At 45.1% G+C, this 15,786-nt stretch overlaps 1 protein-coding gene across 7 annotated transcripts in view; it reads right to left on the bottom strand.

The window, feature by feature from the left end:
* The window catches only part of TNKS2 (tankyrase 2), an 84,412-nt gene that overhangs the window by 36,016 nt on the left and 32,610 nt on the right, over positions 1–15,786 (bottom strand). For all 7 annotated transcript variants that reach the window (XM_075935134.1, XM_075935133.1, XM_075935131.1 and 4 more), the window contains exons 10-14: positions 9,046–9,137; positions 8,889–8,967; positions 4,588–4,759; positions 1,987–2,066; positions 1,366–1,511 (exon numbers count right to left, since the gene is read on the bottom strand). In XM_075935134.1, coding sequence (XP_075791249.1) covers positions 1,366–1,511; positions 1,987–2,066; positions 4,588–4,759; positions 8,889–8,967; positions 9,046–9,137 — 569 coding nt within the window. The remainder of the gene's footprint in view (positions 1–1,365; positions 1,512–1,986; positions 2,067–4,587; positions 4,760–8,888; positions 8,968–9,045; positions 9,138–15,786) is intronic.

Below are 15,786 nucleotides of genomic sequence, written 5' to 3'. Positions count from 1 at the left end.
AAGGCTAAAGAGACTGGGACTTTTCAGTTTAGAAAAGAGGAGACTGAGGGGGGATATGATAGAGGTCTATAAAATCATGAGTGGTGTGGAGAGGGCGGATAAAGAAAAGTTATTTATTAGTTCCCATAATAGAAGAACTAGAGGACACCAAATGAAATTAATGGGTAGCAGGTTTAAAACTAATAAAAGGAAGTTCTTCTTCAGAAAGCGTGTTGTCAACCTGTGGAACTCATTGCCAGAGGAGGCGGTGAAGGCTAGGACTATAATAGAGTTTAAAGAGAAGCTGGATAAATTCATGGAGGTTAGGTCCATAAAAGGCTATTAGCCAGGGGATAAAATGGTGTCCTTGGCCTCTGTTTGTCAGAGGCTGGAGAGGGATGGCAGGAGACAAATCGCTTGATCATTGTCTTCGGTCCACCCTCTCCGGGGCACCTGGTGCTGGCCACTGTCGGCAGACAGGATACTGGGCTAGATGGACCTTTGGTCTGACCCAGTACGGCCGTTCTTATGTTCTTATGTTCTTTTGTTTGCTATCTGTTAATCAGTTAGCGATCTATGAGAGGACTTTCCCTTTTATCCCATGACAACTTACTTTGCTTAACAGCCGTAATGTAAGGCAGTGGTTCTCAAAGTGTGGTCTGCAACCATCTTGCAGGTGGGCCGCAGGCTCAGGCTTCACAGCCCCTGCAATGGGGAGCCTGCACTGGCGCTTCAGCCACATGGTCCCTGTGCAAGGTTGGAGTCCCAACACCAGGTATCTGCTCCCATTGGCAAGCCTTGTAGGCCAGATATGGCTTGTGGGGGAAGGAAGTGGATTGTATGCTGCCGTTCTCCCTTCCCCCGTCAGCCCAGGAAACCACTCACCTGGAGGTGTTCTCTGCTGCTCCCATTGGCCAGAATCAGGGTCAGTGGGAGTAGCAGGGAGTGGTGCTGGGGAGCAGTGGAAAGCACAGAGCCAAACCCCCACTCTCCTCACAGCTCACTCCTGCAGAAACACCACCCCACTCCTGTACCCTCCCTTACTCCCAGACTCTGCCACCATGAACCTACTCCTCACTCCCTACCTCCCAGACCCCCCTTACCCACTCCTGCACCCATGCTGACATCATGAGTGGTTGGCTGGTGGTCCGTGGAAATATCTGTGTTGAGTGGGGTGGACCGCAGGCCAAAAAGTTTGAGAACCATTGCATTAGAGAGTGAGAATGCCTTATAGCATTATATAGGAAGGATTTTCCAAAGAAATATAATAAAGTTTTTATAGTAAGACAGAACATAAATCAGTTAGCAAGATTCAAGGGCTCAGAACTACCACAACACACAGACAGCATCTTTCAAGGACTTCTGATTAGTAGGAAGAGTACTCACCCTTTATCTTTTGCATGAACATCAGCTCCATGCTGAAGAAGATATTCAACCACAGACACTCTGTTATATCCTGCTGCAAAGTGAAGTGGTGTGGACTGACGCCCTTCAATGTCTCTGCAGTTCACACTCTGAATTGTACATAACTTCTGTGAAGCAAAACAAAAATAATTTACAATAACGTGACAAAAAACAAACATGTAGACAGTGGTTATAAAATACTGCTCTGCATGAAAAGTTACTTTTTATTTACCAAAAATAGAAGATTTAATAATTAAATACATTATATTTAATTTGCCAATTAATTTTTACATAAAAGCTTACTTTTCAGGGATCCTGCATCCTGAGAGAGCAAACAGAATCACCTGTTTCCCCTTCTTTAAACTCATAACTATTGTCAGTATTTTTTCTTTTCAATTAAGAACTGAATGGGACTCAGAAAAATGGCGAATATTACTCATTAAATCTAACCAGGGAGTTTTTGCATATTATAAATGGGATCAGGACTAAGATCATACATCTACAGCACTCAGACTGAGAAAGGCTCTCATTTTTAAGCAACATAAATAGAGTTTGGTGAAATACGCACTTTCATAAATATTAAAACTGCATTTGTAGTCTTACTTTTACAGTATCCACATCTCCTGCCTTTGCAGCTTCCAATAACTGTAGATCTGCATCTGAATTACTTAATGGGATGCCTTCTATAAAAGAAAACAGGGATATAATACAAGTAATTATTTGTATTTTTATTTTACTTACCGTATATACTCGAGTATAAGCCGACCCGAATATAAGCCGAGGCACCTAATTTTACCACAAAGAACTGGGAAAAAATATTGACTCGAGTATAAGCCTAGGGTAGGAAATGAGGCAGCTACTGGTAAATGTAAAAAATGAAGATAGATACCAATAAAATTACATGAATATTTATTTCAAAGAAAAACAATAACCTAGCTCTGTAAGTGGAAAAGGGGGTCAACAAAAACAATATGGTATCAAAAATACCGTAACTCCCACTCAAAGTCCTCCCGCCAATCCAATGAGCCCCTGAAGGGCCGCCTGCAAGAAAGCGCCCAGCGCCAGCACCAGTCACACACGGGAACAGACGCTCGGACACTCGGCCCAACCAGCTCAGCCCCCGCCCGGACCTTTCTCAGGCCAGAGCCCCTCTCGGCTGCTCCCCGAGCCTCCCTGCCGGCGGCCCCGAGGCGAGGCCGCTGGCTCCGAGCAGCACCTGTGGGCGCATCCGCAACCCAAGCGGCCGGCAGAGGCTCCGAGCGCCCCGCGCAGTGACGGCCTCCGACACACGGAGCCCAGCCCGCTTCCGGCAGCGCCCCCCGCCCCGAGCGCCTCGGTTACCGGGGCCGGAGCTCCGGGCTCACGCGGCTAGACCCGGCCGGCGGCAGAGACGCGCTGAGCCCGCCCGCAAGCAGGAGGCACGAAGCCGTTTCTGGAAAGGCCCCGCCGTGCAGTCCATAACATAACAACAACCTGGATGCCTTAGAACCTGACCAGTGTACTCACTTTCCTCAGTTCTCGAGACGCTGACTCGAGTATAAGCCAAGGGGGGCATTTTTCAGCACAAAAAATGTGCTGAAAAACTTGGCTTATACTCGAGTATATACGGTAGATAGAAGAATATTTAAGATCGGACTACTATATAGTACTTCAGGGGTTGCTCTTAGGTAAATCAAGAAATTCTAGTCAACATGTGTCTTTTCATATAATTCACAAAGCATAACTCATAGTTATAGCCTTGCATTCACAAGTTTCCAAATTGTGTTAATTCACCTCTTGCATGGTCATCAACTTTAGAATATTGCAGTCATACTTTCCTATTCAGTCTTAGAATTTCAATTATTCTGCAATGCTTATATTTAGCTTATATTCATGTTTTTTCACTGAAATTTTTCAGTGGGGTACACAGACACTTAAATGTATTTTTATGACCCTGGGTTTTATACTTTCTTATCTCTAGTCACAAAGGTAAAACAAAACAAGCCAGTATTGAGCCTCACTTTCAGCCTTAGGCATTATTCTTAAGTGTTTTTTTCCTAAACTGACTCGAAGTGGCAGATCCATAAACATACTGAGTAGCAATTAACAGATGAGACCAATAAATAAATAAATAAAAATCTGTATCTATAGAAGAGATTTGTATGCTTGTCTGTGAAACCATCTGTCTGCATGTCAGTCTGAGTACATTTGTTCAAGAACTCATCCTAAACAGAAAAGCAGGGACTATGAAATTTGGTGTGTAGCTTCCTCCTATCCTTACTTAAAGCAAGGCCATGGTTTGGGTTGTGTCAAGAAAATAGGAAGTACCGAGAATGGGATGCTTTCTATAACATGAAAAGGGAGGGGCACAGAGAGCAGGGACGCAATACTGAGCAGCTATGTCTAGACTATGCTTTATTTTCGAAAGAGGATATGCAAATTCTACGGGTCTTCCAAAAGTGAAAGTAGTCTGGCTGCGTGTTTTTTTCCCCCTGGAAAAAAAACCTCCTTTTTCGAAAAACCGCTCTTCCTCAAAAACTGGGGTTTATGCAGTTTTTCGAAAAAGGGATTTTTCCCCCTGAAAACACTGCATCCAGACTGCTTTTGAAAGTGAGATCAGAAGATATGCAAATTCCCACAGAATTTGCATATCCTCTTTCATAACTAAAGCGTAGTTTAGATGTACCCAGAGTGACCACGGGGGCAGTAAGCCACAGGGGAAAGCTATATTGCAGAGAGACCACTGGGTGCAACCGTACAACCAAGAGAATGGCTAGCAGAACTGGAGCTCTGCTATCTTGCCTGCCAGCAGACCGGGTAGCCCTAAATCCCTTCTCCTGCCCCAACCCTTGGTAGCTGAGGGGGGAGGAGGAGTGCTAGGGCTGACAGAAGGCCTATGCAGACAAGAGGAGAGAGGGAGGGAGAGAAAGTCTGCCAGATGGGACTCTCTACCCTGAGCCCCTCCACACTACCCAACCCTCACCTTCTCACTTGCCCAGACCCCCAGCCTCCTCCCTGGGGCACATCCCCAAAGCCCTGCCCTGACTCTTGCACACCCTTGCCCCACCAGCCTCCTGCCCTGAACAGTCTGGACAATGCTAGGTAAGTCTTCTAGTATAAGATATACTTTTGCTTGAGCTCAATAGTATTCCTTACTAGCTGCTCATGCTGCAAAAGTATGACACCATTTCAAAAATTGATTTATTTTCTTAAAAAACATAGTACCTTGTAGTAATTGTTGAACGCTTTCATTTCCCATTTGTAAAGCTGTGAATCCCTGCAGTGAGACAATTGATGGATCGCATCCAGAGCTCAACAGCAATCTGCATGTCTGCAGATGGCCACAATGTGCAGCTCTATGCAGAGAAGTCTGACCAAGACTGTCCAATGCATTAACCTAAAGAGAACATTGAATCTTAAGAATATAGTTTTATAGGATTGAAGACCATCAAGGAACTTATTTTCATAAATGATAGGTGGAAGTTCACAATGAGCATTTGTGTCAACAGTTTGGACCCCAGGACCTATGAAGGAGAATCTTGATTTTCATTTAAGAAACATTTGTAACTCATTTCCATGAAAAGGATAGCCTAGAACATGTGAAAAATGTATGCTAGTTGCTACCCTTAAATACAACAAGTAGCTGTGCTTTTATTCTATAGCAAGGGTAGTGGGCACCCAAGGACCCTATAGCCCTTAGCCTCCAATACATTTATTGAAAACAAAACAGTAAAGCTGGGGTGCTACCCAGAAAATGATTTGACTAATCATTTCCAAAATGTTTAAGTAGTGCCAGTTCAAACAGTCATAGAATGACACAGAAATAACTGGTAGCTAGAGATGTTGGCACAAATTATTTTGCTGATCCTTCATTACATTTCAAGAGCAACTATGCCTAACAATTGTAACTCTCAGCAATGTTGGGACTAACCCAAGCAGCTGCTGTGCTAATAGTGTGCCTGCCATTGCTGCAGAAGCTGTTGCAAGAATACCACTATTCCAGCATTTCACAAGTACTGCCAGGAGCATGTGAAGAACATACAACTGTCTCCCTGGCCTGGTCTACACTAGATGAGCCATTACTGCCTGGCTTCCTCCCTGTTACAGCTCTTCCCTTCTGGTGCATGGAACTTTCCTGGAGCAGGAAGCAAAAGTAACAGGCAGAGGCAGCTCTTGGGTGCTGGGGGTCATTCGTCCCCTGGAAATGCTAAGCCAGATCTGCTGCTTTGCCTCCCGTCAGCACAGTCCCCGCTCCACTCTCTGGGCTCCCCAGCCCTCCTCGGGGCTGTATATACAGGGGTGCCAGAAATGTACACTGTGAGGGCAGTGAGTGGAAGCCAGTCCCAAAAAGCAGCATGGACCAGGACACTGCTTCCTGCAGCTCCCACTGACCGGGAACAGAGATCTTCAGCCAGCGGGAGCTGCAATCACCCGTAGCTGCGGAGGAACGGGAAACAAAGTGTCTCGCAGTCAGCTAGTAACTTGTCCTTACAAGCCACAACCCAGAGTTTTAAAACCCGTTTCAGAGTAATAATTCCCATTCCACATGGCAAATAGTTCACTTAACTGAGAATGGTACCTCTACTCGGCTCTCACCCACAGCATCTATGGGAGTCCCCAGCTGATCCCGGGCTTCACTGAAATGCTGCGTGGAACCGGGGTCAGCTGATGAGTCCCCCGCTCCAAGGCTTTGAAGTGCACAAGTGCTCCTGCTGGGGACGCTTGTACATTCCAAAGCAGGCACCTATGTACAGCCCGAAGTCAGCGGGACTTCCCACTGGCCTCAGGCTGTACACGGAGTTCCACATTCCTCCTTTGAAACATACAAGAGCCCCAGTGGTTGAATTTTATGGTTGAGTTTAGGAACGCAGAAATGCCTATCGACTAGTCGAGTAGTTGATGGAAATTCTATCGACTACTCGACTAATCAATTAACTGCATTTTAACATCCCTAAACTCAACCATAAAACTAGCTTTGTATCCTTCTCTAGACTTCTCTCAACAGCCATGTCAGAAGTCCTACAGCAGGAGTGGGCAATAACTTTTGATATGGGGCCACTCCAAGAATTTGGAAAGCTGTCAAGGGCTGCAGTTTTCCATGATATTAATGGAGGAGGTGCAGGGTCTGATATGGAGGATAGACGGAGAAGGAAGTTCGTGGTAAGAGACTGGGGTGCAGCAGGAGGTGTGGGATCTGGGAGTTTGGGGTGAAGGAGATGGTTGTGACTTAGTGCAGGGGACTGGAGTGCAGGAGAGGTGCAGGGTTTGAGTTGTGACCTGGGACAGAGGGTTTAGTTTATGTGAGGGAGGAGGGACAGGCTGTGATGCCAGAGGCAGGCTCTGGCCGGGAGACTTACCTGGGCGACTCCCGGCCAGCAGCCCAGCAGGAAGCTTGGGCAAGGGCCATGTGGGTCTGTGAATAGCTGAGAGCCTGAGAGGAGAAGGAGAGGGGTGATTTGTGTGCTGCCCGTTCTTCAAATAGGCAGCTTCCATTGGCCGGTTTCCAGTCATTGGGATTGTGCTAGGGGGCAGGGGCAGCACACAAAGCCTCTTCCCCTCCCCTGGGCATGCAGATGTTCAAAGACAAACAGGATCCCAACAGCCACTTTTCTGAGTGGTGTGCAGGAAGCAGGGAGCCTGCCTGAGGCTCCCCACTGTGTTGATGGCCAAATTTGGTGGCTTGGCGGGCCAGATGTGGTCCATGGGCTATATTTTGCCCAGCCCTATCTTCACATTCCAAAATCAGAATTGTAAGTCTATTTTAGCAGTCTTGTACATGTGATTACATTAAGTGGCACATCCTATTTCCATACTTTCTCTAAGTGAAAACTTGACCAAAATGCAATGGGTCATCACAGCTATGCAACATCTTGACCTCGACCTTAATTTTATTGCCAGTGACACCATTTTATTTTGTCTCCTTTTTATCTTCCAATTTAAGCCCCAGATCTCTTACATACTATTCTTCTAACTAGTTTATTTGCCACCTTCTGTCTTTGTTTTTTGTAAAACAATTTCACAATTTTATTGCTTTCAATTAAGCACTAAATACATTTTTTTTCTGTGCTTACTGAATTAGTGATTAGTAAAACTTCAGGATTGTGTGTGTTAAAATGTTACAAATTCATCAAGTCTATAGATATAATTTTATTCAAGTACAGGCAGTCCCTGGGTTATGTACAAGATAGGGACTGTAGGTTTGTTCTTAAGTTGAATCTGTATGTAAGTCGGAACTGGCGTCCAGATTCAGCCGCTGCTGAAACTGATCAGCGGCTGATTCCAGGAAGCCCGGGGCAGGGGCTTCCTGTAGTCAGCCACTGGTCATTTTCAGCAGCTGCTGACTTGGGGACACCTGGGGCAGAGCAGCTGGGGTGCTGCTGGGTTGGTCCAGTGGCGCCCAGAGCGGCGCTACGGGACCAACCGGCAGCGCCCCAGCTGCTGTACCACAGGCGTCCGGAGCAAAGCCGCGGAGCATGGGGGCAGCTGGACAGCCCAGACGCGCCGTGGCTATCCTGCTGCCCTCGGGCTCCGTGGCTTTGCTCTGCTTTGCTCCCCGTCCCCCTGGTCTGCAGACCAGGGGGACGGGGAGCAAAGCAGCGGAACACGCGGGCAGCGGGACAGCCCAGACGCGCCGTGGCTATCCTGCTGCCCTTGGGCTCCGCAGCTTTGCTCTGCTCTGCTCCCCGTCCCCCTGGTCTGCAGACCAGGGGGACGGGGAGCAGAGCAGAGCAAAGCCGCGGAGCATGCAGCCAGCTGATAGCCCAGACGCGTCTGGGCTGTCCGCTGCCCGCGTGTTCCGCCGCTTTGCTTCCTCTCCCTGGTCTGCTGGAGACCAGGGAGAGGAAGGGCCCCGTTCGTAACTGCGGATCCGACATAAGTCGGATCCGCGTAACTCGGGGACTGCCTGTACTGGTTGGATGTCCCTGGTCCAGCACCCTTGAGACCTAACTGATTCCAAACCAGGGAGTTTGCCAGACCAGGGAAGGTCAAGGCCCTGTCTGCGCTCAGCTCTGGCCACCAGGCTCCAGTCCTTGCCCCTAGGCTCTGCTCCTGGCCTCCAGCCCCGGATGCTGGTGCCCCACAGCCTGGCTCCCAGCTCCTAGTACCTGCTTCCTCCACCAGGCTTCCACCATTGGCCCCAACAGTTGAGCTCTTACCACAGCTCCCCTCCCTCCCCCCCCCCGCCTGCTCTTCCCCAGCTCTCTTCCCAGCCACTGGCAGGCTGTTTTGTCCTGGAACATCCCTGAGGCCTGGTCCTGCTGTGCCAGTTTTTCCTGAGTGCTCCAACTCTGGAGAACCCAGAGTCCCTGACCATGTCAGACCAAGAATATTGCTGCACAAGATAGTCCTGGACTAAAGAGGTTCAACCTATATGTATATCATCTGTGTTGCGTATAAAACATGTATACTTACAAAACCTAATTCTATGCACAATGCTGAATTTACAACCGCTGTCTATCTACTTTGTGCTACATTACACCTTACAGATAATTCTAGGAGAAAAAAATATAGGAAGTAATTCATACCTTAGCTTCATGCTTCACAATCACTTCAACGACATCATTATGAGCTTTTTCTGATGCCATGTGGAGAGGTGTCAAAAAGCTGTTAAAAAAAATTACAATTAACCTGCATGCCATGAAATCATCCTGAACGAGTAACACACCCATCCACAGCACTCACTCTTTTGTCTTTTCATTGATGTTGGCTCCTTTTCTCAGAAGTAATTCACAAACTTGCTTTCTCTTGGGATATGGGGATGCAGCAGCACAGTGCTAAATATTTCAAAATTGCAGCATTAATAATGTTCTTGTTATATACAACATTTTATTACTTACTAATCAACTGCAAACTACGGAAAGATCTTGCGTCAGGAATTGCTAGAACAGACCATGCAGAGTACTATGGATTTCAATGGGCCATACATATGGGTTCAGAAATTTGCATTACGATTTTCCAACACATCATTTAACTAAATTTTTAACACTAAGTCGTAGATTCTAATGCCAGAAGGACTGTCTACTCTGAACACCTGTATAACATAATAATATGGGGAAAATTAATAAACACAGAACCAGTAAACTGAAAAATAATGTTCTGTGTTTCCCTTTGTTAGCTTAACAGAACTGTAGTTAGACAAACTGGGTAAAAAGAGGTTACTCACCTTGTGCATTAATTGGAGTTCTTTGAGATGCAAGTCCTAGTGGTTGCTTCACTTTAGGTGGTGGTGGTGGTGACCTGATGCAATCTATTCCAGATTTAAGGTAGCAGTCTCCATGTGGGTCATGCACGCGCAGTAGGAGTCTTGAGACACCAACAGCATTGCAAATAGTGCGTGCGTGACTTGAGGCCTCCAGTTCCTTCTCTACTGTAAAATCTGTATTGGTAATTCTAAAGTAGAGGGGAAGAGGGAAGGTAGTGGAGCACCCACAGGGACTCACTTCTCAAAGAACTCCAGTTACTGCAAAAGGTGAGTGTAAGCCACCTGGCTTAATCCTGGGGCTTGGGCCTGTTCTCAAGCTGGTAAACAACCCCACAAAAGTCCTCTTTAAGCCCAGGCCCTGAGTATACGGTGCGACGGTCAAACTCACAGCAGTTCAGTAGTTCATTAAGGCAGCCCAGGCCCTGGTGCAGGGCAGGGCAGGCAAACAAGCTGAAGTTCAAAAGTTTAGGTAGGCCTAGACACTGGTGCAGGTAAACAGAAGTTCACTTGCAGAAGAGGGGGAGACTTCCACCCAGGGTGTGGGGTGGCAGGGGGGACGTGGGCCCTCCCTACTCTACTGCATCCCAGCCCAGGGTCCTGGCAGAGGCAGGACTGACTGCAACTGGAGTAAGCGGGGATCCTGGCTGCAACATGTTGACTCACTTGACTATAAGGAGATCAGCTTGACTATTGTTGGCTTTTCCTGGGCCACTTCCAAACTCCTCCTCGGAGTATACCTGGCTCTACTGTCATGGCAGGTTCTCAGGGTCATCGGGGTCTGAACCCTCTGGCAGGGTTAGAAAGGTCTCCTCTTTGGTGTAGTGGCCTGGCAGTCTGGTCCAGTCCTCAGGCTCAGCAAGGTCTTCAGTGGCGTCCCAGCTGAGGAGCTTAAGGCAGGCCTCTGCTTCCTCCAATAAATTGGGCCCTTACTAAGCTCCTGGACTGGGCTTTTATACTACTTGCTCTGCCCCTTGGCTTCCAGAGAGTTAAAGGGGCAGGACAAGACTTGGCCCACCCAGATTCAGAGAGTGATCTTCCCTCTCTGGGTCAGTGAGTGGCCAGCCCTGCCCACTACAGTAAGTAACTTCTCCAAGTGGAGTCCCAGTGAGTGCTCCACTATACAGCAGTGTCCCTTTGATGCTTGGGGAGGGAGGGAGATTTGGATTCATGTGAGCAAGGTAAGTACTGTGATATCGGCCTCTGCATCATTTCTGTAGTCTTCTGTGATTGCATATAATTCTGTGAACGTGTGGGTAGAGGTCCAAGTGGCTGCCTTGCAAATTTCTATTAAGGTACATTATTAAAGAACACTATGGAAGATGAAATGGATCTCAAGGAGTGTGTTTTAATGTGTTCAGGTGGTTCAGCATTCCTGATCTGATAGCTTATGTGAATGCATGTGGAAATCCATTTTGAAAGTCGATGAGTAGACAGCTTCCCCTTTGGAATGCTCTGTAGTTGAAATGAAGAGTCTAGGGGATTTCCAGAATGGTTTTGTTCTATCACGGTAAACACTATCACTCTTCTGACATCTAGAGTGTGTAAAGCAGTCTTCATGGGGTTACTGTGAGACTTAGGGTAAATTGTTGGGAGGTGAATCCATTGATTCAAGTAGAATTCAGGGGTTATTTTTGGTAAGAACCTTATGTAGAAAAAGTGACATTTTCTTTGAAAAATGTAGTATAAAGGGGGTCAATCACGAGTGCTACTCTCTCGCTCAGCCTTCTGGCTGAAGTAATGGCGACTAGGAATGCCACTTTAATTGATAAATGGAGTAGTGAACCAGTGGTGAGCAGTTTAAAAGGTGGTCTGATGCACAGTACCAAGGCCCTTTAGGAACTCTGATCACTGGGAGAGTAAACATTGATGTTCCATCTGTCTTGTGATGGAATGCTGACATGGACATCAGGTGGCCTCAAACTGAGCTCACTGATAAGCCAGAACTTTTGAGCTTGAACAGGTATTGCAAGATCACTGGCTCTGGTACTGACTCATTTGCCAACTGGATTCCTTGGCATCAAGTGAAGAATCACTTCTATTTCTGGGCATAAATTTTTCACGCATGAATTTTCCTGCTATTCAGAGCAGGTTATTTCATTACAATAGAACCATCCAGGAGCCATACTTATAGGTGGAGTTCCTCCTTGTCTGGATAGTGAGTTTGTCTGTTGTACTGAGAGAGCAGAGCTGTTTGGCAAATGAGATCTCTCAGTGCACGTATCGCTGTGCATAATAGGTAAGGATATCATGCCTCTCCGGGCCAATTTGGGACTATGAAAAATCTCTTTAGTCTTGTCCTTTGGATTTTATAAATCATATGCACTATCACTGGTATTAGTTAGAATGCATACAGAAATGGGGCCTTCCATTTGAGCAGGAAAACATCCCCCAGCAATTATTGCCCCTATCCCACTTTTGAGCAGAACAATGGGCATTTTCAGTTTGTTGGGAATATGAACAGGTCAATGGTGGGTGTGCCCTTTCTGCAGAACATTGAGCTGAGAACCTCTCCATTCATCTGCCATTCTTGGTCTTGAGAGAACTATCCACTGAGTATATCCGCTGTCACATTGTAGTTGCCTGACAGATAATATGCTGAGAAGTTGTTGGTGCTGTATGCACCAATTCTACCATTTCATGACTTCTGTGCACAGAGAGTGCAGTCTCCTCCTTATCTATTTATGTGAAACATGAAGACAATGTTGTTGGTCACCTGAGTCAATTTGTTCTGTATGAGAGGTAGGAAGCACCTGCAGGTGTTGCATATGGTGTGCAGTTCTAGCAGATTGATGTGTTGGTGGGTCTCTTCTGGAGATCATTTGCCCTTTGACCCATGTGCACTCCCTACCCTCAGGAAAGCATCTGCAGTGATTGCAGTTGTTGGGTGCTCCTGTAGGAAAGAGATACTTCTATTACACAATTTGTGGCCTTGACCACCATTGGAGAGGATTCAACACATTCGTTGGGACAGTGAGTCTTTTGTGTAAGCTGTGTGTGTTATTGGAATGTACATCGTGCTTAGCCATCCTTATAGGCATTGCATATGTAATCCATTTTAAGCCAGAAATCCCTTTTCCCATTGGGCTCTAGCCTTAGGTAGCTGCATTGAGGGCATTTCTGGGGTATATGCCCCTCACCGAGGCAGCAAACATGTCAGAATTGGCCATCTGAAATGGGCATTGCATTGCAGCAGGATTAGCAGTGTTTGAAATGTGGGAACTGTGTCATTTTCACTAATAACCATCCTGTAAGGGGAGAGTGTCTAATGGACTAACAAGGAAAAAAAAATTCTATACGAATACCTAAGCAAATATCTCAACTCTTAACTATCAAACTATGATTTTTTCTAATAGTTTTAGATGTGATGAAGCACAGCCCCTGAGCTTTTTCTGCAGCCAAGGACAGTTGAGAAGGAACTTAATGGGAAAAGGGATTTCTGGCTTAAAATGGATTACATATGCAATGTCTATAAAAATGGCTAAGGGGTTGGGTTGTATGCAGTTGAAAAGAGCAGTTTGCATATGTGTGACTTGCGCAGACACTATCACCTTAAATCTCTGATTGACAGTACTGGGATGCACTACCACGTAAAGTGATGCACCCACAGGGACTCCATTCAAACAAGAACAAGAAGATCTATTTGAGAAGAGAAAATATCTTAAGTCCTCTCTCACCAGTTGAAAACATGCAATATTGCAAATCTACTGCTGATACATGAGCTTGTGAGGAATACTTTTAAACTGGGAGACATTATCCTGTAACAATGACCTATTACAATATCATGATTTCTGTTCTACTAAATGGCTGGTGCAGAATGTCACTGTATCTTGTGAGTTTTTCCAGTAATAAAACAACTATTAAACCACTGTGATAAGAACATAAGACCGGCCATACTGGGTCAGACCAAGCGTCCATCTAGCCCAGTATCTTGTCTGCTGACAGTGGCCAATACCAGGTGCCCCAGAGGGAAGGAACATAACAGGAAATCCTCACGTGATCCCTCTCCTGTCACCCATTTACAGATGGAGGCTGGGGACACCGTTCCTACTCATCCTGGCTAACAGCCATTGATGGACCTAACCTCCATGAATCTATCTAGTTCTTTTTTTAACCCTGTTAAAGTCCCAGTCTTCACCATATCCTCTGGCAAGGAGTTCCACAGGCTGACTTTTACACTTAAATGAACTTGAACAGTCCTGTTAATTACTTCAACCACAGAGCAGACTAATACTTTTAAGCTTACTTCTAGTGGATTAGTAATTAATATATAAATAACTAGAGGCAAAGGTCTTAGAAATGGTACATAAATACATGAAAGGTATATATGAGCACTTTGATTAAACTCATTTCAAAGGGCACATCTGCACAGCAGAGCTAAGCCAAAATAAGCTGCACAACTTGATACATCAATTGCGTAGATTACATTGAAATTGCTTATTTCATCTTGTGCCGCTGTCTACACAGCAGGAAGTCCAAGGGAGAGCACTCTTCTTCCGACTTCTCTTACTCCTTGTAAAATGAGGGTTACAGAAGTTGGAGTAAAGTCCTCCAGCTCAACGTTATGTTGACATTATGTCAAAATAACTGCTTGTAGTATAGTCATGAACGGACTATGTTATTTTGGAATAAGTGGTACTTCCCATCCTACATCTTACCTTTAGAACACCTATACTCCTATACCCCAGCAATTAATCACAAGCTGTCTTCATCTAACTGTTCCAGAATAGAAAATTACAACCACGAACCCGGTGGAAGTGTATTGTCTATAACTACCACAAAGCTATGTTTATATGTCTGTTTGGTATATCTTGATAGATTTCAAAGTTGATACCAAGGCAAAAAAAACAAACAAACCCCTCTCTATTAATGTATGGGTGAAGATTCTCAGTATAGCCCATTTAATTGAGATGGACAAAGTTTGGTATAACAGTATTGAGAACTTTGAGAATCTTGACATCTATGTTAATTACAGAACTGGATCAATATTGTCCTATTTCCTCATTTGTAAAATGGAGATAGTTTCAATACCTATAGTAAAGGAAGTAAGGGCCAGATATTTAAACATTGCTGCCCAGATCATTGCAACACCTAAGTGTCATTTTCAAAAGAGATTTAGTCATTTAGGAGCCAGAATCTCTTTGGAATCAGTGGGATTTTGGCTTCTAATCTCTTTTGAAGATGAGACTTAGGCTCGTAGATCCACTAGGTGTTGCAACTCTGAGCACAGCAACGCTTGAGTACCTTAAAAATCTGTCTAAATTGCTTGTTTTAAAGCACTTGGGGGTACATCTGCACAGCAGTGTTATTTCGAAATAACTAACATTATTCCGAAATAACATGGTCTGTCCATGACTACACTACAAGCAGTTATTTTGACATAATGTCAACATAACGTTGAGCTGGAGGACTTCTTACTCCAACTTCTGTAACCCTCATTTTACAAGGAGTAAGAGAAGTCGGAAGAAGAATGCTCTCCCTTGGACTTCCTGCTATGTAGACAGCGGCACAAGCTGAAATAAGCTATTTCAACGTAAGCTATGCAATTGATGTAGCTCAAGTTGTGCAGTTTATTTCAGCTTTTTCTCTGTGTAGACGTGCCCTGTGAGATGAGTTTAATGTCACATGGGCACCTGGACCAGAGGTTACAGAACAGATTTCTAGACTTTTCACCCTATATCTTATCTTTACAGCACCTATACTCCTATACCCCAGCAATTAACCACAAGCTGGTCTGTCTTCATCTAACAGTTCCAGAATAGAAAATTACAACCACAAATCAGTGGAGGTGTACTGTCTATAACTATCACAAAGCTATGTTTATATGTCTGTTTGGTATATCTTGATAGGTTATCAAAGTTGATACCAAGACAAAAAAACCCTCTATTAATGTATGGGTGAAGATTCTCAGTATAGCCCATTTAATTGAGGTGGACAAAGTTTGGTATAACAGTACCTAGAACTTTGAGAATCTTGATGTCTATGTTAATTACAGAGCTGGATCAATAGTTTGTACAGACTGGATAAAATCCTCACCCCACTGATATCAATGAGAGTTTTGCCATTGACCTCAGTCAAGTCAGGATTTTGCCCATTTTACTTCTTTGACTTGCAAATCGGTCCAGTTAGAGCAGTTTTAGGTTTGGTGACTGAACTTATAAAATTATTCAGGATTAGCTAGCAACAAAATTTATTTTATTACTTGTATAAATATGTTAGGAAAT

This window comes from Pelodiscus sinensis, chromosome 8, assembly GCF_049634645.1.
Source record: "Pelodiscus sinensis isolate JC-2024 chromosome 8, ASM4963464v1, whole genome shotgun sequence".
Taxonomy (NCBI): Eukaryota; Metazoa; Chordata; order Testudines; family Trionychidae; genus Pelodiscus; species Pelodiscus sinensis.
The sequence above is the reverse complement of the archived record's forward strand: the minus strand, read 5'-3'. Positions and strand labels throughout refer to the sequence as shown.